The sequence below is a fragment of the Pleurodeles waltl genome, chromosome 4_1 (assembly GCF_031143425.1).
Source record: "Pleurodeles waltl isolate 20211129_DDA chromosome 4_1, aPleWal1.hap1.20221129, whole genome shotgun sequence".
Classification (NCBI taxonomy): Eukaryota; Metazoa; Chordata; class Amphibia; order Caudata; family Salamandridae; genus Pleurodeles; species Pleurodeles waltl.
In genome coordinates, this window is record NC_090442.1 from 316714044 (window position 1) to 316740137 (window position 26094).

A 26094-nucleotide genomic window follows, 5' to 3' on the forward strand; every position below is an offset into this window, starting at 1 on the left:
TGGCTACTAACCCCCCAGACCTAAACACGCCCTTACATTTAGTATTTAAGGGCTACCCTGAACCCTAGAAAATTAGATTCCTGCAACAACAAGAAGAAGGACTGCCTAGCTGAAAACCCCTGCAGAGGAAGACCAGAAGACAACAACTGCCTTGGCTCCAGAAACTCACCGGCCTGTCTCCTGCCTTCCAAAGAACTCTGCTCCAGCGACGCCTTCCAAAGGGACCAGCGACCTCTGAATCCTCTGAGGACTGCCCTGCTTCGACGACGACAAGAAACTCCCGAGGACAGCGGACCTGCTCCAAAAAGACTGCAACTTTATCCAAAGGAGCAGCTTTAAAGAACCCTGCAATCTCCCCGCAAGAAGCGTGAGACTTGCAACACTGCACCCGGCGACCCCGACTCGGCTGGTGGAGAACCAACACCTCAGGGAGGACCCCCGGACTACTCTACGACTGTGAGTACCAAAACCTGTCCCCCCTGAGCCCCCACAGTGCCGCCTGCAGAGGGAATCCCGAGGCTTCCCCTGACCGCGACTCTCTGAAACCTAAGTCCCGACGCCTGGAAAAGACCCTGCACCCGCAGCCCCCAGGACCTGAAGGACCGGACTTTCACTGCAGAAGTGACCCCCAGGAGTCCCTCTCCCTTGCCCAAGTGGAGGTTTCCCCGAGGAAGCCCCCCCTTGCCTGCCTGCAGCGCTGAAGAGATCCCTTGATCTCTCATTGACTTCCATTGCGAACCCGACGCTTGTTCTAACACTGCACCCGGCCGCCCCCGCGCCGCTGAGGGTGATATTTCTGTGTGGGCTTGTGTCCCCCCCGGTGCCCTACAAAACCCCCCTGGTCTGCCCTCCGAAGACGCGGGTACTTACCTGCTGGCAGACTGGAACCGGGGCACCCCCTTCTCTCCATTGAAGCCTATGCGTTTTGGGCACCACTTTGAACTCTGCACCTGACCGGCCCTGAGCTGCTGGTGTGGTAACTTTGGGGTTGCTCTGAACCCCCAACGGTGGGCTACCTTGGACCAAGAACTGAACCCTGTAAGTGTCTTACTTACCTGGTAAAACTAACAAAAACTTACCTCCCCCAGGAACTGTGAAAATTGCACTGTGTCCTCTTTTAAAATAGCTATTTGTGAATAACTTGAAAAGTATACATGCAATTGAAATGATTCAAAGTTCCTAATGTACTTACCTGCAATACCTTTCAAACAAGATATTACATGTTAAATTTGAACCTGTGGTTCTTAAAATAAACTAAGAAAAGATATTTTTCTATAACAAAACCTATTGGCTGGATTTGTCTCTGAGTGTGTGTACCTCATTTATTGTCTATGTGTATGTACAACAAATGCTTAACACTACTCCTTGGATAAGCCTACTGCTCGACCACACTACCACAAAATAGAGCATTAGTATTATCTATTTTTACCACTATTTTACCTCTAAGGGGAACCCTTGGACTCTGTGCATGCTATTCCTTACTTTGAAATAGCACATACAGAGCCAACTTCCTACATCACCATTCTCTGTTTTAATTTCCCCTCTCTCTACCTCATTGCTCTCTCCACCCCAGCCCTCTTTCACTCTGTTTACATCACTGTTCGTTCTCTACCTCACTTCTCCATCTTCCCTCTCGTTCTGCCTCTGCTCCCTCTTCCTCACATCTATCGTACTCATTTCTCACTATCTTTTTCTCCATTTCCACCTTTTTTATGTCTTGGCTAGACAGCTCATGCACTGTCACTAAGAAATGTGTTGTGTTTAATCGGTGAGCTGTAGCTCGCCCACAGGCTTTCCACTCTCTCCATCATCGCTCTCATATCCTTTCTCCCCATTTGTGCATGGCATGCAAGCATCATGCCTCGACTTGTGTTTAGCCCTCCCCCAGAGCATAGACCAAGTTTTTGTGTCCATCGGCTGCTGCTGTTTAGGGAGCTACTTTTTTTCCTGTTTTTGAGAACTCCACACAAGTGTTTTCACTCGATCTGTCTCCTCCCACCCGCCCCCATCCCAGCGGCTTCTCTCCCTCCAAAGGTCATGTTTGTACGATAAGTACTTCAAACACTTCTTATCTCAGTGTCTCCAACCTTGTTGAATATTGTGCAGTGTAACTTTATGCATAATATGTTATGACATCCATTCGGTCAATGTTCGCCCAGTAACTAATTCGAACACTTCACTAAAACAAATGTGTACATAATTGTATGGTTGGTAAACGGGTGCCATATATACCACACCGCAGAAACCACACTATAGTGGCCGGAAAACACAAGCAGTGCTGCACTTTCATGTTTTTAAGGTAATCAGATTGCTTTGGGTTGTAGATGCAACGCTTGACTACATGAAACACTGCATTTTAAAACAGTTAGATAACTACTTTGTTCTTTATTTTGGGGGGTTTTGAGCACTCCAGACAAACGCTTCTGTTTTCACTCTCCCTCGTCCCAGTGGCTTCTTTCCCTCCACAGGTCATGTTCACCTTATAAGTACTTCAAACATTTCTATCTCAGTGTCTTTTATCTTGTTGAATGTTGTGCAATGTATCTGTATGCGCAATTCATTATGACTACATCTGTCTTCATCTTACTTCTCTGTCTGTCTCACAGCTCCCTCTACTTTACAGTTCTGTTTACTTACCTCACTACCTCATCTCTTTAATGGTGTACCTCTCTCTGCCTTTCTAGAATTCATCTCTACCTTGCCCGTTGGTGAACCCACTGACCTCTATCTGTCTTTCTACATTTCCTTCTATCTATAGCTGTCTCTACCACTCCTACCTCATATTAAATCTTTACCTAACTCTTGACCTTTCTCTGACGCTTTCCTCCTGTTTCCACCTCTTTGCATCTTTCTTTCTGTCACCTTTCTCTGTCACTCTCACCCATCTCTCCTTCATATCTTTATCCCTCTCTTTTGTCTGTACTTTACTTCTCTTGCTATACCATCTGTACCAAATAGAGGCAGTATTGCTAAATATCTCAAATGAGCTTCTTTGCTTGGTTGTCTGGTTGTGTTGGGCAGCTACTGTGTTCTACACCATTAGCAGTACACTGAGAATGATGGGCAGCGTGTGCAGTGCAGGACTCAGCTCCGAGCTGTGTGATCGTGACCCAACACAGCTTGCATGAACCTTCAAATAACCCACATCTTTGTCCTGTCTCTGCTGCCTTTTGCAAAATGTCTCTGGACTGGGAGGCAATCTAGGAGCGAGTAACTTCCTTGTTTTGCAGTACGTTAGCAACGTGTACCCCTACATGTAGGATTGAACACAATAACGCATAGATTTGTTGGCTGGCTAACCAAGATCCATAAGCGGATGCCCTTAAAATAGCTGGCGTGAACAGCTCAATACCTAATCCATGCTGATCTGTGTAGAAGCTATTATTAATGTTATTGAAATACTCCAAATAAATACCTAGGAAAATGATCCAGCAATTCCACTGCACAACTCCTAACCCGTTAAAGATGTTGGAATCACACACGTTCTTGCACACCTGTTTTTGACCTGGTTTAGGTTTAGGTTGTGTTGGCTTTATTGTATTTCACTATATTAAAGTGGTTTAATGTGTATTATAATCTATGTAAACACCATATGTTGATTACAGATGCCCTGAAAATGCACTCCAGTAAAGCAATGCTACACTTTGTAAAGAATAATCAGTAGAAAAGTATTTAGCTTTTATATTTGTATTAGCTTCACTCCGTTTATGTTTGTTTTCCAAACATCATTTCATTTGAAACAAAATCCACACATTTGGTTGGAAATTAGAATCCTTTCAGTCAAATTGACTCGCTAGGAAAGCTACAGCCATGCTCTTTGTGATCCTCAGATATACTCCTCATCTGTGGAACATATTTCAAGGAATTATCTGACCCATTGAAATCCTTTACCCACCTGCAAATGAGCATTCTTTCACATACATCCAAGACCAACACGCGACTCCATGGTAGGCTGCATTATTTAGCTTCCATGGCATACACACACCTCAATGAACCGGCTCAAGCATGTCATTGGTTATTGTAGCCATCACGTTTGCGATTTCAAGAATGTTATTGTCCATGTCTGTGCCCTTTCATCCTATTAAGCATTGTTTTATCACTTTTTACTACTGTAGCAATATAAACAAAATAAATAGAATGTAACCTGTCATCCTTTTGTTCAAGAAACTTCCGCTTTGAGGATGTGCATGTGAATATTCCCAAAGATATTGCCAAGTTAGTCAGGGAAGCCGGCATTGAGAAGTTCATCCACATGTCTCACCTGAATGCAGACATGAAGAGTCCATCCAAGTACTTGAGAGCAAAGGTAAGATGGTGCATATAATTGTGTTTTGTAAAGCAGAGTTTCTGAAACGTTTTTGTGACCTAATTTCCCCTTTATTAACAAATAGAATCGTGGAAGAATGGTTTTAAAATGCATGCAGAATTTTTAGATGGTTTGCCAAAAATTAAACATGAGTGTTATATAAACTTGAAATCATTTATACATTCTAAGCTTTTGATATAGGGAAATGTCATATATTGAAAAGTCATTAAAAAGGGGGATTTAATGATGATGCTGTACCTGAAACAGAGGCCCCAAGAGTTAACAGAAATGGCTAGTTTTAAAAGGAACTACGTTGAACATCAAGTACGAGTGGTTTGTGTGCAAGTTCCTCTGAAGATCATTACAAAACATAGTACATTCCAAGGAAATTGAATGTAATTGACTTCACTCAAGAACAATGAGTAAGTAATAATATAACTAATTGCTCTGCTGTATGTAATTAGAACTCTGTAGGGTACCATATGCTGTCACAGTCTGCAGCCTCTTGTGCAGCTGTTTAAACCATGATCTTGGGGAGGGTCACCATCAGTGGAATGGGAGAGTAATATTGAATTATCTCCGTTCATCGTTTTTGAGAGACCTTTTCTTCGTTTCTGCAGAACATTTGGGATCATGTAAGCTTAGTGCTATAAAACCAGTATTCATTCAGAGAAATTAAGGATTCCTTTACTTGTCTCAGCTCATTGTCATGCCAACTTTGAGTTGTGAAGCTTTAAGGATATATGTTAAAGGGCACACAGAAGTGGTTTGGGGTATCATATATGTACCAAAAATCTAAGACAATGGCCTTTACATGCCACGTAATATAACTTATATGCGTGCAATAAAAAAATTAACTAATATACCACGAAGAGAACATTTTAGAGCATCAGTGCTTCTCTGTGGTAACTTCATTGCAATTGATGTATTGAATAGACTGACGTAGACAGTCCTAAGTATCATTGCATGGCACTGATGTTACTTTGTGTTGACTAATAGTATTACATTTCATTCTTTGTTTACTAAATAGATTTTTGCTACGTTCATCTTGTCTCTTTTAAAACACCACTTAAACCTTTTTAGACACCGCCATTGTGCTACCCTACTTTGAGGTGCACAATCAACCTTGGAGTACATAAAATGTTGTTGAGCTGCACTGCCAAGCATGTGCACAGTGCCTTCATTTGGTGAAAGGTTACTTAGTACCTCTGCTTGGCGACAATACCAAGAACCATCATGTCACACGAGATTGGTTCTTCCAACTTCCTTTGTATTGAGATGTTAGCTCAGCTGAGTTTTCTAGAGTGAAAGTATCTGTATCAAACAAGTGAGTTGGAGTCTAGCTATATTTGAGACTAGTTATCCAGAATGTTTCAATGGTGGGCTCCAGTTTCTAGGTGTTTAGTGACTGCCCACTGTATTGCAGTCTCTTAGTAAGCATGGAAAAAATAGCAGCAAAACAAAATTGCTTATAAACTGTAATGGGTTATAAGATTATTTCTTAAGTTACCTTTATTTATTTTAGCCCTTTTTAGCATTAAGGTGGGTGGTACCTGCTGGCCTGGTTTTTGGTTCTATTTTGAATATGACCAAAAAGCACACTATTCTGTGCTAATCACTATATGTACACATACCTCAATTTGTAGATGTGGATGTGATAAAAATATGTGATAAAAATATTTAATGCAAAGGTACGCTGTGGTTTCTAGTACTGTCCCATTTATACGCCTCTGCCCACCGTCCATTGTGCAACAATTTCGAATAGCCTCCTGTAGGTTCTGCTATAATTGCCACAAAACCTTGGTTAAAACTTGAAAAACTCCACCCACTGATCAATATTAAATTTGATAAGTTGGATAAACTCCGGAAAAACACACTGAAAACATGAAACTCTAAATATGAACGATCATTATATATAATACAATGTTGAATAAACTTTATCTTGTCTCTGACCAACTACTTCTCAGCGCTGTTCAAGGTGAAGTGAATTATTTTGATATTACCATAATAACTTAAACAGATTACCTTTAGTATTTCTATTCAGTTATAACTTGAATCATTTCTGTCTAAATCACTTTTGGTGTTTGTACTGCAGGCTGTTGGAGAACTAGCTGTTAGAGAGGAGTTCCCAGACACCATCATTATGAAATCATCTGAGATATTTGGAAGAGAAGACCGGTTTTTCAATCATTTTGCAAGTATGAAGCATTCATGTAGAAATGTATTTATTTTACTTATTTTTGTATTTGTGGAACAGGACTGGAATGTTGTACATAAGTCACAAATACATGAGGTCCACCTGTGTAGAGTACAGATTCTCATGAGAAGTGGAGACAAATTGATTTTAGAAGGATACCACCTAAATGTTCAGTCATTGCAATTTAGAATTCCACTCCTGGTCAGTCAGGTACAATGTTCTGAGGATATTCAGGCACAGTAGTATATTTTGAGATTAATCACTGATGGCTGTTACATAGAATTGTCTTTCTAAGTAAGCCACACCCCCCAACAGATTCTGCTGGAAGAGCTGGGCTTCTAGATATTTTCCCTCTCACTTCGCTCTCCCCCCCCGCCAAATTTCAAGGAGAAAGGGCAATTCTGAATATTTTGCATGGGGGCATAATGTTGCCCATAAAAGGTAACATGCCCTCTCTTGCAACCCGTAAACAGGTCTGGCATGAAGCACAGTGATGGTTATCCACTTTTGAAACAATAACTTCAGCTGTGAGGGTTATTCCGACTTCGTGTACCTTCAGATCCTTGCAGAGGTTGTTCTTCATGTTAATTTGACTTTTCTTCCCAAGTTGACTTAACATTTTCTATTTAAACTTGGCAGTTCAGTTGTCTGCCTCCTTTGCTAAACTGTCAGCAGCCGCACCGCAATACTAGCATAGTACATATTGTAAGAAGGTGCTTACTGCTTATTTAGACAAAACTAAATGCCCCTTCTGGATATGATATCCTTCATATCAGCGACCACAATACCACCCATAGCGTTAAGCTTATGAATGTAGCTATTTGGCTTTCCTAGCAGATTTTCCCAGTTCTTAAGTGACATATGAATCAGAACTTGTAAATACATTATTAAGTATAATATTTTCGTTCCTATCTTTGATGAATATATTGAATTAACTTATGTTGTTCAAAGCAGCAAGAGTTGAATAAGGGAAGGACAATACAATGTTTTGAAAATAAACAGGAATTAAATGGCTGGTGTGGTTTTCCTGAACGTTTTTTACATTGATTGTTCAGAAATAGATCAATCATTTTGACCTTAAAGTTACAGACATGAATATATGTCCCAGTAGGGACCCTTTTCCATGCCTATTTTTAATTACAGTTCAGTCTTAGACCTGGACGATCCCAACCCAGTTAAGGTCCGGATTTAAAACAAGCTCCTTGATTCATCTTAGGTCCTAACACAAGGTATTTTAATGAAGTTATGGCATTAAATCAATTATGTAATAACATACTTTTTAAAGTCAGCCTACCGTTTAAAAAAAATATATATTTTATTTGTGAAGACATATTAGAGGCATTGCAATTGCTCATTACAGCAGTATACATTTGGCCTTTTGCAGAAAACAAGAAATAATTAACCGAAATAATGCACAATGTCAATAGAAGTCATTTAAAAAATCGTGGGCAGTTAACAGCTTAATATGCTCATCAAAACCTCCCCCTTCCGCCCCTAGTTTTGCAAGAACTTTATCTTATGGCAATAGTCAGCAAAGAACAGATATTAAGCAAGCGAGGAAGGTATAAAGAGAGCACACGTCTCACATCTCGTCGCCCTTACAGAAGAAAGAGCGGCTGTTATAATTCTTGCGATTACAGTTTGGCACATTTAGGGGCTCATCTCATGCACACTTCGACCGGTCTTACCCACTACACCCTCTCCATCATATTCAATTAAGGCCTGTGTCATTGCCCCCCAAGCCAGTAGTGCATGCACTGCTTTATTTTCTCTTCTGGTCCTTCTCATATGTCTTTCTTCCAGTCCTTCATCATCGGGAGCTGGGGCCTAAGCCATTGTATTGCAGTTCAACGCTTGGTCACCATGAGTCCCATGATCGTATACCTTCTACTAAGAGCCTTCTTGGGGTTCTCAGGGAGTAGACCAAACAGACACTTAGCGGATTGCTGAGCCGTTGTCCACCCTGTGATGTGTTGAATACAAGTCAGTGTTTTGTCCCAGAATGGGATCACCCCAGGTCAGTACTAGAGAAGGTGCATGAAGTCTACTGTAGGCACCCCACAACAGGGGCACTGGAGGTTTCTGCCAGGCTAAATAATGTGAAGGCGTTTGGGAGAAAGATAAGTCATATGTACTATGTTATATTGAATTTGTTTGAAATCTGCACATGTGGATACTCTTTCATGGATTCTACTCCATTCTTTCAGTGGTACAGGGTCATTGTATATGTCCTACCATTTCTCCTCCAGCTGTAACAGAAGTGTTAATTTGTCAGATCGAAGGGCCCTTTATAGATGCTTTGTAAGGTGGTGACCCCCTGCCATATTCAGCATGGTCACCATCGTCAAGGAGGGGGTTGGTGCGTCTGTAAATGAGAGCCATAATTGTTGGGCGGTAGCGGCAATCTTGGCATAGTGAAGGAATTGCCCTCTCCCCAGTGCAAACGAGTCAATTGCATCCTGTATAGAAATGAATCACCACTCTGGGTATAGGTTAGAGAGCATAAGGCACCCTCCCTGAAGCCATCGGCTCACCGCATATATGTCACTATTTCAGCAAAAGGACGTAAGATCCATATATCAGGGATCGGTGCATAAGAGGCGTGTCCCACTATCCGGCAAGAGATCCTCTCTCAGAGGCTCACCATCTGACGTATTAGGCGTTGCAAAGATTCAGGAATATGGCGACCCCTGAACAGCAGGTCTCCCAACTGGTGACTGTCATATGTACCCTCAAACAGGGATCGCTCCCAGTTCAGCTATCCATCCAACCAATAGATGGCATGCTGCAAAATAATATAATTCAAAGTCTGGGACCTTTGTGCCGCCCTTACACCATTCGCTTTTGAATACTACAGAGCTAACCCTGCGTCTATTGGCAGTCCTGAAGATATTAACCAACAATGAGTCTAATTCCCGAAATACTTTTTGGGTATTTCGTACATCGCCCTTTGCAGGGCATATAGACATCTTGGAAGGATCGCCATTTATGTCAGGGCTGTCTTCTCTATCGGGGACAGTTTGAGGGTATTCCAAAATTGGATTGAAGACTTAGGAGTATCCTACCTATGTTTAGTTCAAAGACCTGATGCTCAGTGTGGGCTGTGTGGACTCCCAGGTATTTAACTGAGTCAACTGTCCACCTGGGTCGCTGCTGGGCTGAAAGACCCCAAGGCAGCCCACCGGGAACAGGAGAGACTTAGTTTTGTTGAGCCATAGCCCGGAGTACTCCCAGAACTCAGACATAAGATTGAGTAACAGTGGTACTGTAATATCTGGTTGCAGAAGATAAACCATGGCATCGTCTACATACAAGACGACAATATGTTCGGTCTATGCCTATGATCAGGGCCCACCCTTGGAGTACCTGCCAAAGTTGGCAGGCCAGCGGCTCTTTTGACAAGGCAAAAGGTAATAGGGATAGGGGCAACCTTGCTGGGTGCCACACTGTAGCTCAATAACATCCAATACACTTCTGCCTGTTCGTACCCTAGCTCTGGAGGACTGGTATAATAGGCGGACCCAGCAAATAAACTTACTTCCAACCCCTTTACCTGCCATAAATAGTCCCAGTGGATCGAATCGAACGCTTGTTCGATATCGTGGAACGCTAAGGCGTAAGGGTCCTCTTGCAATTCAGGACATGTAGGAAATGAGTGAGTCACCTCCGATTTTGCAGTATATTGCGTCATGGGATAAATCCTGATTGATCTGTGTTTATCAAGCTCAGGAGGTGCTGGAGCAATCTTTGTGCCAGGATGTGACTCAGTATCTTCTGATCCACATTTAGCATAGAGAGAGGTCTTGAAGAAGATAAGTCTAGTGCAGTGGTTCCCAAACTTTTGACTCCTAAGGACCCCCACAGAATCACTACTGGACGCCAGGGGCCCCCACACAGTTTGTACGATTTAAATTTCGAACAGTAAAACAATAATTCACAAAAAATACACAAACAAGTAAACACCAAACAAATACTCAAATTACTAAAGATATAATTATTTTATATTGAACAAAGATTCAAAAATCGAAATAATTTTAATGTAAAGGTTGGGGCTGCATCTCGGTGACTAACTTTTCAATGTTTGGATTTATTTAGGAAAGTTGAATCCTCAGGTCAGACTCTACATTTCCCAAGCAATTTCTGTTTTTAGGTACCGAAGATCTGAGAAAGCTTTTTCACATAAATATGTGGTGGGGAAAGGAAGTATAACCATAAGGACCTCTCATCTCCCTATAGCCACTCTCTCACATGTAATTCATTTGTTTTATAGCACTTCTCATACCAGTGTATGGTGTTGGAGCTTTTTAAAGGGGACTACAAGGTGTAGGATTCACATGTCACCCATATGGTAGGCATTTTCTAAGAGTGGTTGGTCTGGAGAAGCACAAACTCAGGATTCAGAACATCACACAGTGGTTAGCGCTGATTTTAATAACAAGAATGTATTCATTCTCAAGCAAACCTTTTTTTGCAGCATAAGGATAGTGAAAGTCTGGGGGCACGGGGGAAGCATAACTTTCTAATTTGTACCATGCAGTTTGCATGCAGCCCTTTGATGACAGTTCATAGCTTACTGTGCTAGAGGACGATTATTACTTATGAACTGCTAGCAACAAAAGAATCTCTGTGACAAAAGCAGGAACCCACTGTGCTGTGCACATAAAATACTGTACTTTGCATGATGCAGGTTCTTTGCAGCAGGCATATTAACCAACTACGCTACCTTAGATTGGACAAAACTGCCACTAGACATCTCTCTCCAGCAGGTGCATTAATCATCAGTTATCTTGACACTTTTATTTTTCCTTGAAAGCTCCTGGATGTAAATGGAACTTTGTCCAATCTTTTCAAACTGCTGCACAAATGAAGTAATAAATATTAAAAAACATGCAGCAAGAGACCCCAGCTGGAGAAGTGCCTTCCTGCCAGCCCAGACCTAGGGACCCCCTGGGAATGTGTCACAGACCCATGGAGGTCCGCGGACCACAGGTTTGGAACCGCTGGTCTAGTGGATCCTTTTCCGGTTTGGGGACCACAACAATTAGGGCCTTCCTCATAGAGCTAGGCAGGTTGCCAACCCTGAGGGCCTCATTGAATATTGGTGGTAGCCTGTCAGCAAGCGAGGCTGAAAAACCTTGTAAATTTCTGCAGGTAGCCCACCCCCTCCAGGGGATTTGCCTGTTTCAAATGCAGCAATCGCTTCCAGGATTTCTTGCCTAGTTATGGAGACATTAAGGGAGTCACTGTCTTCTTTTGATAGTTGTTGGAGAGGTAGGGCAGCTACTGGAGCCCTAGCATACGGCTTTTGAAGGTAAACTGTGAATGCCTCATTAATTGCTTTCTGGGTATGTACTGTCTCCTTGTTGAGTTCGTATCGCCAAGATTGGCCGTTGGATATTATCAGATTTTATTAGTCTGGCCAGCATACGCCCTGCCCAGTCCCTCTGACTCATTTTCTTGCTATATTTTTCAAGTTGGTCCCAGACTGTATTTAAAGCTTGCTTTTCCTTAACCCATGTGATCCTCTGACTGGGGTCAGTTGCTAGGACCTGTTCAATCTTCGTCAACTGTGCCTCTCGGTTTGTCAGTGTGTGATGTCTGCCTATCATTGCAGACATACACTCACCACGAACCACCACTTTAATTGCATCACATTCTATGGCCCTGCTACTCACAGTGTAGCAGTTGTGTTCAAAGTAGTGGGTTAGAGCTTCCAAGAGTATGTGACTAAAGGCCTGATCAATCAGTGCCTCGGTGTTCAGTCGCCACAATGGTATTTAGGAGGTGCTGTCAGTCCAGGTGAGCAGCATGGGGGAGTGGTCCCAGATGTAGCACGCCAAGTATTGTATGTACGTCACCCTCGGTGTCCTACCGGTGTGTTCAAAGAAGTAGTCCAGCTGGCTCTGGGTTACCATTGCCGGTGTGTGACAGGAGTAGGTAAGTGTAGGTGGATGCTGTGAGCGCCAAGTATCGGCAAGTGTTAAAGCAGCAAGAGAATTTCCTAGTGGTGCATATCATTATGTGGGGGGTGGATCTGTACAATTGTCCGTCAAGGTCACAGTTGAAGTTACCCGCCATGAGTATCTCTGCCATAGGTCAAATGTGTGCTGAAGCCATTATCCTGCTGAAAAAATCCCTGTCATCTGTATTGAGCGCATAGACCTTTAATTAACCAAATTCATGTGCATTTAGGGTACCTTCTGGTATTATGTATCACTCCTCCTCATCTATAACAGTGCATGAGCATTTAAACTGAACCCTCTGGGCCACCTAGATGAGAGCCCCGCACACATATCTAGATTATGATGTGGCGTAGATGGTTCCCTGCTACCTCTTTCGGAGGTGGCCAATACAATCACTCCAGAGATGTGTCTCCTGTAAAAAGGCTATCGCCACATTATAGCAGCACAAGTAGGTATACGCTCTCATCCTTTTCATGGGGTTATTCATGTCCCGTATATTCCTGATCATAAACTTATATTGTGTAACCATAGTGTTAGTGTGTTGTCGCCCATGCCGCACTGGGAGAGAGTGATGGTGTGACCGTTGCAACCATAACTACAGGAGAAAACATATTCTTTGAGACTAATTCTACCCATTTATTGAGCATCAACTGATGAGCAATAACAATAGAACATAGCAAACATCCCCTATAGTACCCCCCTCAACAATCCCACACTCGGGCAGTCATCGAACCCTCCCGGAATAACCAGTCACCAAAAGAGAGCAGGAAACCCCGACCCCAAAGGCCGTCGCAACCCACCTAAAGAGCAATTGTTATAAACATAATCACCCAGTCAATGTGTTTACAGTTCTGGCACTAGGCTCCAAGGTCCCACATAAGGAGATCTTGAAGCCCTGCACCAGGTTGGCCCCATGAACCCAGGCTCCGCCACACTAACTTTGGGCTTAGTGCATGTGAAATCTAGGTTAGCTTAAAGATTATCAAAGTTTTCCGTCCAACAAACAGGCTCAGGAGTCTGTGGGGGTTCCCCCTATGGGTCTTACCCGGACAAAGACATGTCCTAGACTGCTGCAATATACCATGTACATTCTGTTCACTCTGTCCCAGAGTCGCTGTTTTCAGAATCCTTAACCAAACACATGGGAGAAAAAGAGTTTTGAGTGATCAAGGGGGAGGTCTCAGCTTGCAGTGTGACATCCGGGCAGCCGAGGATTCAGTCTGAGTGGACCTGCATCTCTGAGTCTTGTCATCTGTCGCCTGTTTTCTATTGGATCGTCAGGGCCTCTCCGTCTTTGTTCCTGCCAGATTGTTGATCCCTCATCGTGTGTAAGACCTATGGATTCCAGCCACGTAGCAGCCTCCTGGGGTGATTCGTGAACGATGATCATTCCTGCATATCGTATTAGTAATCTAGCTGGGAAGAGCAAACTATATTGAATACTGGCATTTTTGAGGGTGCAGTTAATTTTAGGAACAATTTCCGAAAGTCTTGGACCTCCTTTGTGTAGTCTGAAAAAATGGGTATGATCTAATACTAGCCGCAAGGAGGGCCGTGCACTCACATGTTGTAAAATAGCATCTCTGTCCCTGTAGTTGAAGAAGCGTGCAATGATGGCACACAGAGGGCCCCGGGAGAGGCGGAACACTAAGCACCCTGTGAGCCCACTCAGTTGAGAAGAATTTTGATGATCGCTTGGGGTGAAGTACAGAAGTAATCCAGTCCTCCAGAAAGAAGTCTGTGGAGTGGCACTCCACCTTTTTAGGAAAGTCAAGAAAGCGAAAGTTGTTTCAACTTGATTGTCCTTCAGTGTACTCAAGGTGACACTCCATTTGCGTTGTCATGGATTTTAGTTCTGCAGCAGTGGTCTGTAGCTCCTTCACCGTATGCTGCAACTGGGTGACTTCTCCCTCCCTTGACGTGACCCTTTCAGAGACCTTGCAGAGATTCAACATTAAGTGTTTGTCCATTGCCATGGAGTTCATTTTTGCCACGAGGGCCAAGAGCGACCCTTGTATCGCTGCAAGAATTTCAGCCGTATCCTTTTACACAGTTCCCCTGTCTCGCTTCATCAAGGGCTCCTGTCTGTCCACTGGGTGGGGGGGCTATCTGGGTACCGTGTAGTGCACTATTTTGTTACTGCCCCCCTTTCAACACTTTCTCCTTCCCCATGGCGTCTGTGAGGGCAGTGCAGTGTGCTATGGTGTTAGGGGGCAGTGAAAAGTCAGAGCACAAGTTCTGCAGTCCAACCAGCAGATTTATGTTGTAATCAGGAGTTTCTGTCCAGGCAGCTTTGCAGGATCGCATTATAGCAAGTCTAAGGAGTAGGGGGCCTCCAGGTAGTAGCCAACATCAATACAGTGACCAATGGTTAGGCTGCATACTAATTTGAGCAATCTTGTATAGGCCTGGGTCCTCAGGTGCACCTTACGTGTGACTGGGAGGGGTTAGTGCAGGTCTGCCAGATGCTCCGCTTGCCGTTCGACATGGGCCGGGCGTCCTCTTCTCTTTCAGGAGTCGGCTCCGCACCATGTCCCACCCGATGCCTCACATCAGGGCCGGGGTGGAACGCAAGCAGCCGTCGCTCACATAGGAGGCCCGGCCCTACCCAACATCTCTTTTAGCTTCTTGGCTGGGGCGGGGAACTGGTGCAAGCTCCACTACACAGACGGCCGAGGGCGGAGGCCCGCAAGTACGTTGTTGGCTTCCCAGCACACTGTTATCTATGGAGCAACTGTGGCACCCGCCCGCAGCTCGGCCTAGGCACATCACTCACAAAGAATAACTCACAGGCTTCTCAGCTGTATATCCCACACAAACACACAGTAATGACTAATGTTACAATGGCAGCATTGGGTGTGCAGAAATCCTTTTTGTTTCTTGGCGAGAAACCAACATTACTAATACTGGATTCTGCGGTGTGGCCTTGTGGCAGTACCTCTAGCCCTAGCTCCAATAGATAATACAGGTATTTCAGCTCACCAAATGGGGTGGGAAAACAGAGAAGTGAACCTTTCCCATCACTGGAAAGAACTCACTTTGGGAACAGACAACACTTGCTAGGGACAGCATGTATTTTCTTGGTTCGCCTAGCCCTTCACCTAGAGTCAGCAAATACCTTCCAAAACTGGAGTAGTGATATTATTAGAGACTTTTATTAGAATAATACTAGAATCCACGTGTGCAAAACATATAGACACATGACAGCCTTGGTCATCTTGAGCAATTAGTTCTTGAGGAACTAGTCATGTAAACCTTTCCTCAGAGAGCCTGCACGCGTTGGTGCCTAGCAGGTCACATCAGAATACAGCACTTGAGTTAGAGGCTGTACCATTGGACTCTTCTCTGACCATAAACTAGCTCGGGTGCTCTTTAAAGAATTAAATGCCCTTTAGATAATTAAATGCCCTCATAGATCTTGCAGAATGGGTGTTCAGATTCACTGCCATCACCATCTATAGGAGCAAATGGTGGAAATATGTCTCCATATTGTAAGAGGTGCTTAACCATTATATGGCTAGCCATGTTAATCTTTTCCCCTTTTGGAAGACCTTCCCCTAACAGGGTTTTCAACTTAGGGTGAAGCATAAAACCTTGACCCCTTTTTTCTGAGTGACATATTGTTTGTTTTTTAGAGGATTTCCTTCCTAGTCACCACTAATCTGACTCATCCGAGAACTACGGGATCTATAAGTCTGAACTGTACATAGCCTTACACCAGGACAGGATAGTTTAGATGACACATTCTCTCTTTGTTCCCTAGATGGTGACTGATTTTACGGTGAATTATGGCTATTTTGTACAAACAGTGCACAGTTGCTTTCTTAAGTAAATAGAGCTTGTTCAACCTTGATATCTGTGTATTATTCATTTCTATAGAGGAAAACAGGGCTCCCTCTTTGATCGTTAAGCTGTTTGGGAAATTTGGTGCTATTGATACTCTCCAAACTGCAGCTAAGGCCACCATTGTCTTACTGCAACTCCCACTGCTGCTACCTCCTTGGCCTGACCCTTTACCAAGTGTCCAGAGACACCCCACCAGAGCACAGGCAGTTTCATTGGCTTTCACCAGGTGTGAAAAACTGGGTTTTTGGTTTAGTGGGATGTTAGCCACAATCCCTGTCAAGGTGAACCACAAAGGTAATTTAATCGCCTGTGCTTAAGCCACTGGTAGCTTGGCACAAAAGCAGTTAGGCTTAACTTACAGGTAATGTGTAAAGTATGTATGCATCACACAAACAATAAAGTGAAAACACAACACAAGAAATATCCCACTGCATTTAGAGAAATAGAGTACATCAGTAGAACTGGAATTATGACATTTTCAAGTTTAAGGTAAAAACAAGCACCTAAAAGATCAGAGCGCCAACTGTGGACATCTAGTCGCGTGAGACTTTGTCAAAAGCAAAAAACATGGCAGAAAGCAATGGACTGCGAATCGGATACAAAAAGTGGATTGGGCCTCATAGGCTCTTACCTCCAGACATAGATGAAATGTTGTCAAAAGTCTCGGAGAACGTAGAAATTCAGCGGGGAAGACTGCAGGTGAATGAGGCGTCGTCATTGAGGAGCCACTGGACGACGATGTGGAGATTTCCTTGTTCGGACTTAGAATCCTTTTTTGAAGGTATAAAATCTGCAGTGGGAAGAGGCTGTTGCAGATGAGAGTTCTACAAGGGTGAATACCCCTTTGGCGAAGGACCGCTGAACTGGATTTGCTGCTCCATAGAATAACGTAGCATGAGCTGCTGAAAAGTCAGGCTGGCGAGCAATGCACTTTGGGTGGATAAATGAGCAGGTTGGTCCTGGTCACCCCTCGGTTCTCGGAGAAAAGGTATAGCCAAAAAGTCCCAAGTTTTGGATTTTGGCTGTCTAGGCACTTTTAACATCACAACCAAGGGTCCAGAACTAGAGGGGCACAACTTGGGGAGGTCTAGGACCACATCCAGGTGTGGTTCATGATGGATAGAGCCCTCTCTGTCCCTGAAACTCTGATCATGAGGCCAGCCAACTAACCCTTGGAGTCACTCTTGTAGTTGTGGCTTCGAGCAGTGCAACAGACCTCAAGGAACATGTTGGCCTCTCTGGGTTCAAGGTAAGAACCAGACAGCAAACCAGTCCTTGCAGTGCAGCAACGATGTCTTGTGGATTACACAGCAGGTCAGAGCAGCAGACCGTTTCTGAGAATCTTTCCACAGGTCCAGAAAGTGAACTGAAGAGTGGGGTCTGAAGGTCCTACTTTTAATCCAGGTGACTTCTTTGATGTAGGAAATGTTTCTAGAGAATTCTGTTTGAGGTGCTTGAAGTTTCCTGCTTCCCCTGCCCTGGCTGAAGGCTGGCTGCATGAACAGTGCAGGGATGACAAGTCCTTTGTGTGAATGTATAGTACTGCCTGTTCAGCTGCAGGTTGTGCTATGCCCAACTTCACCCTTCCCCATCCTGCCAGTTTTTGATGGCCCATCCAGGCACAACTTGTCCCTTGAGTGTGTGGCTGTCTGGAATAAATAAAGTCCAGCTGCCAACTACACCCAGTTATATGACCCAATAACAGGCTGCAGGCACCAAATAGCTACGTCAGGAAAATGCCAACTTTCTAAAAGTGCCATTTTCAAAACTGTAACTTAAAATCTGACTTTATTATTAAAGAGGTTTTGAATTACAGTTTCTTAGTCATGAAACATGAACTATTTATCTGATCCCAATCAAACGTTAGCACTTATTAAATGTAATAAGCCAGCCCCGAGAGTAATGGCCACCTGAGCTGCTATCTTCACACTCAATCCAACCTAGTCTTCACATTCAACGGCGCTGTACCGACTGAATATGTGAGCTATTGACAACCATCTTTTTGCAATATCTCGCAGCGCAACATCAATCTACTTCGCAACTACAATCTGCCTTATGAATCAATTTGACACCTTTGGCCTGCCAACGCAGCGGCCCACCAAAATGGACTCCTCAGATTTGAAATAACCCACCTCATGGCCGCAATCTGCCCGTCACGCACCTATTAAGTCCTATATGCACCACCTCAGGGAGCCAATACATGACGTTGTTTGTGCCGATCAACAACCCATGCACCACCAAGGTATGAACATGAATTGAAACGGCGTTGGTGCTGAATGCAGTCCTGGGCCTGGCCCTGCATACTGTCTGCGATCTAATACCTGAGCTTTATTAGGATCCACAGATCCTTCTAGTGTGCGCTAAAGATAAACTCACCACCGCTAGCCCTGGGTCTCATGCAACTCCCTGCCCGCACCTCCTTACATGTGGCATCCACTCCGAGCGCCCCCCCCCATGCCACAGTGATATTGGCACACAGCAAGGCCTTTCCAATCATACATTACAGCGATCAAGCCCATCCTACTCCACATTGCTTGCTCACCACGCCCTTACCAGCAGCGTGGTGATTTTACCGCTGTTAGTTATCTCCCCTCGCTAATTGGCAATCTGTCTAAATCTATTCACGGAAATGAAACTCGTCTGGACACTGCTACCGATCAGTGATTGCCTGAAGCCTGACCTTAAGATGGCAGTAATTTTAGCGTGACCATTCATCAGCCCTTTCCTGTGCCTACCAAGTGTTTAAATCGGATAACCACAACAGGAAGTTGCAAACTGTGGGGAGCTCATATCTCTACCTACTACTGTTGCAACTACCATTATCACTACCACCCAACATTGCTGCAAGAGTGTTGTGCAGTTTCTTTTGTGGAATACTGTGGTTTATACTGAATAAAACGGTTAATTGTGGAATATTGTGCAAGATTGCTGTGATATAACTTTGGAAAAAATCTAGGGCACTCTCCTGCCAGATTTCCACGGAAAGGGAGCCACACAGTCACTCAGCTTACCTCTCCATTAATTTGACCACAGTCTAAGCAGTGGTGCAACCTCAGCGCCAACATATATTTATGAACTCAAAAGAGCGCATAAGTCTTGACCTAGATCCTTGATGCAGACGGTAAAACCGAAATATACTGGTCTACATCTCACCGCCTTTGGAAACGCCTATCCAACTACACATCGCCATGGCCGACCACAAAGGTAGCAATCGCACAAATGCCCTAAACCAGAACCATCGCACAAACCAGAAGCATCTGCGCCGGACTCTCCGATCAAATCCAAAGGCGATATGTCAGCCAACACTGAAGTCATCATACAGTGTCTCGTAGCTCTCCACAACCTAGCCCAAGACACCAAAGCCAATACTGATGTCCTGCACCACGACATTCAAGCTATATGGGAGGACGTGAGAGGTCCATCTGCCAGACTCACAGAGGCAGAAAACCAGATTAGCTCATTAGAAGACTCTAACACCTCAACTCAGAAACACCTGGACTACTCCTACCAATTAACAAAAAAAGATAAGAAAGGAGATTTCAAGACTTGAAAACCGCAACCACGCAGACAATTTTTGCATATTCATGTTCCTAAAAAATTATGCCAACTCCTGTGCCAAACTTATGGAAATATGGATCGCCCCCGCCTTGGGCATTACCCTGGAGAAAAACTTTGAGATCAAACGGGCCCACAGAGTCACAACCGGCAAGAGTCAAAGCTCTCAGAATGGTAACACCAACCACCCATACACTATGAACTTCTGCCCCCTGCAATGTCGTCACACTGAAGCAATTCTTGCCCATATGAGGAAAGTACAGCATATTCAGTGGAACGGTTCAGAAATCTCTATATTACAGGATTACTGCAAAGAGACCGTCGCAACAAGGAACAACTTCCTCTCACTGTACTAAACCCTGAGGGACCAGGGTTTGGTACACTGGCCCAGCTAAGTTCAGTATCGTCCACAGGGGTAAAGCGATGTTTTTCACCAGACCCAGCATTCATTGACACATCAACTCAAACGAGAAGGGGAAACTGACATCCCACTCCTATATTCCCACCATGCTGGTAAACCAGTAACATATTTAGCTCCCATTAACGGATCTGCAGTTGTATCTGTTGTTATCCTTAGCCTTGATCAGACTTTGTGCAATGTTGTGCTTCATTTACTCTAGACCTCAACTTTACTATATCATTCCTCGTTACCTGGACCTGGTTACCATCCATAACTCTTGTTGCTAAGGCCTGGCCTCTCATAGCTTTCCTCTCTCATGGCTTACTTTGGGTGGGGCAATGCAGGGTTCCCACATTACGGGCATTGGGGTGGTGGGATGGTTGTTTATAAGGGCTCCATGTTTCTTCACCTTTTTATTCTTCTTCACCTTCTCTCCATTCCCCACCCCCCTCTACTGTTCCATTATTCACTTTTGGTGGTTCCTTGTGCTCCATACTGTACAAACTATCCGTCTCACACAGATGGCTAATGTATCCACTCACCCAACTAAGCTATTTTACACACACTCCAACGGGCCCAATGGCAGATCACAATTCCAAGCAGATAGCCATCCCTCAGGGCATATGTCTGCCAGGGCTGAATAGAGTGAGCGTTCACCACATCATCTCCTTATACCCTCCTAGCGGTTCACCAACTATTTCCAACACCATATAACAAAACCCTGAAATGCTGACCTCAGAATCGTCTCACTAAACACCAAATGACTATCGCATCCAGTGAAATGAAAACAAATTGCAAAGTACTGTAAAAGATTAAAAGAAGACATAATCATGCTTCAGGAAAGTCATAAAGGATCTATCAAAGATGCCAGATTCTATTCCCCATGGATAGTTGATACCTTACTGTCCCCCGCACTAGACAAAATGAATGGGATCAGTGCCCTGTTCGCTAGAAGCTCCGAAGCCAAAATACTATTGCACACACATGACCACCAGGGCCGCTGGCTGATCTCTAGAATTGTAAGGAAAAATAAAGACTTAACCATTGTAAATATCTGTGCGCCGAACAACAATTTGGTTGCATTGTGGAAGGACCTAGACAAACGTATATCCAACATTCCAAAGAATATTAGTATTGTAATAGGAAAAGGCTTCAATATTCCAATGAACGGTAACCTAGATATGATCTCTGCGCACAAAATCCGGGGTAGTAGATCACACACATAAATTAATTCATTCTGCAAAAATAACAATCTTATTGATATCTGGTAATTATTCAACCCTTAAGGTAGTGACTACATGTTTTTTTGTCCCCACATAACACCTTCACGAGAATTGATTACTTACTGGTAGACAAATCACTCGTACCCTTCACACAAAACCCCCAAATTGAACCTATTCCAATTAGCGACTATGCACACATCACCCTGGACCTCAATCAGACTTCACCCCAGACCTCAATCAGACTTCACCCCAAGGCCCTCCAAAACTCTGACACCTCAACGACGCATTCTTGGTGGACAAGACATCCAAGTCCCAGGTTGATTCAGCAAAACACCAATTCCTATCTGGCAATAAACCAGGAAAAACGTATGACTTGATAAGATGGGGCACCCTAAAACATGCCTTCGAGGTACCCTAATGAATCTTGCGGCAATTAGTAATAAAAACATGAGCGATCGCCTCAACTTGTTGGAAACAGAGATGAAAACTTTAAACAAATCCATACAGCACTCCCCGGGTTCTCAGGACCTTGCAAATCTGCGTAGACTGCAATGTGAATATAACCAAATACAGGGAGTGCAGAATTATTAGGCAAATCAGTATTTTGACCACATCATCCTCTTTATGCATGTTGTCTTACTCCAAGCTGTATAGGCTCGAAAGCCTACTACCAATTAAGCATATTAGGTGATGTGCATCTCTGTAATGAGAAGGGGTGTGGTCTAATGACATCAACACCCTATATCAGGTGTGCATAATTATTAGGCAACTTCCTTTCCTTTGGCAAAATGGGTCAAAAGAAGGACTTGACAGGCTCAGAAAAGTCAAAAATAGTGAGATATCTTGCAGAGGGATGCAGCACTCTTAAAATTGCAAAGCTTCTGAAGCGTGATCATCGAACAATCAAGCGTTTCATTCAAAATAGTCAACAGGGTCGCAAGAAGCGTGTGGAAAAACCAAGGCGCAAAATAACTGCCCATGAACTGAGAAAAGTCAAGCGTGCAGCTGCCACGATGCCACTTGCCACCAGTTTGGCCATATTTCAGAGCTGCAACATCACTGGAGTGCCCAAAAGGACAAGTTGTGCAATACTCAGAGACATGGCCCAGGTAAGAAAGGCTGAAAGACGACCACCACTGAACAAGACACACAAGCTGAAACGTCAAGACTGGGTCAAGAAATATCTCAAGACTGATTTTTCTAAGGTTTTATGGACTGATGAAATGAGAGTGAGTCTTGATGGGCCAGATGGATGGGCCCGTGGCTGGATTGGTAAAGGGCAGAGAGCTCCAGTCCGACTCAGACGCCAGCAAGGTGGAGGTGGAGTACTGGTTTGGGCTGGTATCATCAAAGATGAGCTTGTGGGGCCTTTTCGGGTTGAGGATGGAGTCAAGCTCAACTCCCAGTCCTACTGCCAGTTCCTGGAAGACACCTTCTTCAAGCAGTGGTACAGGAAGAAGTCTGCATCCTTCAAGAAAAACTGGATTTTCATGCAGGGCAATGCTCCATCACACGCGTCCAAGTACTCCACAGCGTGGCTGGCAAGAAAGGGTATAAAAGAAGGAAATCTAATGACATGGCCTCCTTGTTCACCTGATCTGAACCCCATTGAGAACCTGTGGTCCATCATCAAATGTGAGATTTAAAAGGAGGGAAAACAGTACACCTCTCTGAACAGTGTCTGGGAGGCTGTGGTTGCTGCTGCACGCAATGTTGATGGTGAACAGATCAAAACACTGACAGAATCCATGGATGGCAGGCTTTTGAGTGTCCTTGCAAAGAAAGGTGGCTATATTGGTCACTGATTTGTTTTTGTTTTGTTTTTGAATGTCAGAAATGTATATTTGTGAATGTTGAGATGTTATATTGGTTTCACTGGTAATAATAAATAATTGAAATGGGTATATATTTGTTTTTTGTTAAGTTGCCTAAAAATTATGCACAGTAATAGTCACCTGCACACACAGATATCCCCCTAACATAGCTAAAACTAAAAACAAACTAAAAACTACTTCCAAAAATATTCAGCTTTGATATTAATGAGTTTTTTGGGTTCATTGAGAACATGGTTGTTGTTCAATAATAAAATTAATCCTCAAAAATACAACTTGCCTAATAATTCTGCACTCCCTGTATTAAGCAAAAGAGCGCAGAAATGGGTGGAAATCTCTAATGCAGGAAAAAGGACTAATAAAAACAAGGCAGGAAAGGCCCTGGCCAACTATTTGAATTATACCAATAACAGGTCTACCATTGCCACAATTAGGAACACAGCTGGTGCCATGCTCGCATCACCACATGATATCCTGAAGGCTTTTTCTAACTTCTACTCCGACTTCTCAATAAACCCAGAAGAATGTGTAGCATATTTAAACTCATGCCCTTTCTCAATGGCATCCCCAGAGGAGAGAGCACTCCTGAACGCTCCTTTCTTGAGGGAAGAAATCGCTCTAGCTATAAAATCTCTTCCAGCAGGGAAAGCTCCAGACCTGGACGGGTACTCCGCAGTGTTCAACAGAACTTTCTCACCACTGCTCACTGATCCACTCCTCGCCATTTTAAAATCGTTTGGCTCCACTGGTCGTGTTACTGGCACGGACTCCGAGGCTCCAATAGTCGTCATACCGAAAGAGGACAATGATACCATAGATGTTAAAAATTATCAACCAATATCGCTAATTAACATCAATTGCAAACTTTACACTAAGGTCCTAGCAAGAAGACTTGAAAAGGTTATCCCGAATCTTATTGTGCTCCATCAAACAGGATTCATGAAAGGTCGCCTTAATGTGGATAATATCCTCATCTTCTGCCATGCTCTGGACAAGGTCCAACACTCTAAATCCCCAACTGTGTCAGTCGCACTTGCCGCTGAGAAAGCCTTTGGCAAAGTCTCTTGGCTTCTTCTGAACAAGGTGCTAAATCAATTTTATTTAGGCGAAACCTTCACCCGCATGGTCATGGCCCTTTAGGCGAGTCCAGCAACAAAGATCAGAATCAATGGCTATATCTCCGACCCCTTTCCACTGAAACGAGGCAGGAGACAAGGGTGCCTTCTTTCACCTCTCTTATTTCTAATTATAATTGAACCCTTTCTTTCTTCACTATCACAAGATGATGACATCAAAGGCATTCACTTCCAATCGGGTAGACAACTAGTAGCGCCCTAAGCCGATGACATTCATTTTCACAGAGGAAGCAGATTCCGCTATCCCACATATCATGACCGAGATCGAGAAATAGACCGGGGTCTCCGGCTAAACACTGAACCATTCAAAAACAAGTCTTCTCCATTAACATACTGTTTTCACCTTTGATCCTGGGTAACTATGGCCTAAAATGGCAATCTGAGGCACTCGAATATATTGACATCTGGTTTGAAAGGGACATTCACACATCAGTAACAATCAATGAAAACAAAACCCAAACAAATATTAAAGACCTCCTTGGCTCCTGGTCCCCAAAAATATTACCTTGGGGTGGCGGGGGCAGATCAAACCCTTGAAAATGATGATAGCCAATTAATAAACTGTTGTAAGGAAATGCCTCCTTGGCATGGTTACCCCCTGACTTTTTGCCTTTGCTGATGCTATGTTTTGAATTGAAAGTGTGCTGAGGCCTGCTAACCAGGCCCCAGCACCAGTGTTCTTTCCCTAACCTGTACTTTTGATTCCACAATTGGCACACCCTGGCATCCAGGTAAGTCCCTTGTAACTGGTACCTCTGGTACCAAGGGCCCTGATGCCATGGAAGGTTTCTAAGGGCTGCAGCATATCTTATGCCACCCTAGGGATCCCTCACTCAGCACAGACACACTGCTTGCCAGCTTGTGTGTGCTGATGAGAACAAAACGAGTAAGTCGACATGGCACTCCCCTCAGGGTGCTATGCCAACCTCACACTGCCTATGCTATGCAGTATAGATAAGTCACCCCTCTAGTAGGCCTTACAGCCCTAAGGCAGGGTGCACTATACCATAGGTGAGGGCACCAGTGCATGAGCACTGTGCCCCTACACTGTCTAAGCCAAACCTTAGACATTGTAAGTGCAGGGTAGCCATAAGAGTATATGGTCTGGGAGTCTGTCAAACACGGACTCCACAGCACCATAATGGCTACACTGAAAACTGGGAAGTTTGGTATCAAACTTCTCATCACAATAAATGCACACTGATGCCAGTGTACATTTTATTGTAAAATACACCCCAGAGGGCACCTTAGAGGTGCCCCCTGAAACCTAATCCAACTACCCGTGTAGGCTGACTGGTTCTAGCAGCCTGCCACACTCGAGACATGTTGCTGGCCACATTGGGAGAGTGCCTTTGTCACTCTGTGGCCTGTAACAAAGCCTGCACTGGGTGGAGATGCTATCACCTCCCCCAGGCAGGAGCTGTAACACCTGGCGGTGAGCCTCAAAGGCTTACCCCCTTTGTTCCAGCACCGCAGGGCACTCCAGCTAGTGGAGTTGCCCGCCCCCTCCGGCCACGGCCCCACTTTTGGCAGCAAGGCCGGAGGAGATAATGAGAATAACAAGGAGGAGTCACTGGCCAGTCAGGACAGCCCCTAAGGTGTCCTGAGCTGAAGGGACTCTAACTTTTAGAAATCC

General features: G+C 44.1%; 1 protein-coding gene across 1 annotated transcript in view; it reads left to right on the plus strand.

Annotated features, from left to right (window-relative positions):
• The window catches only part of NDUFA9 (NADH:ubiquinone oxidoreductase subunit A9), a 164243-nt gene that overhangs the window by 67631 nt on the left and 70518 nt on the right, over positions 1-26094 (plus strand). The window contains exons 5-6 of the mRNA XM_069228426.1: positions 4165-4306; positions 6402-6504. Coding sequence (XP_069084527.1) covers positions 4165-4306; positions 6402-6504 — 245 coding nt within the window. The remainder of the gene's footprint in view (positions 1-4164; positions 4307-6401; positions 6505-26094) is intronic.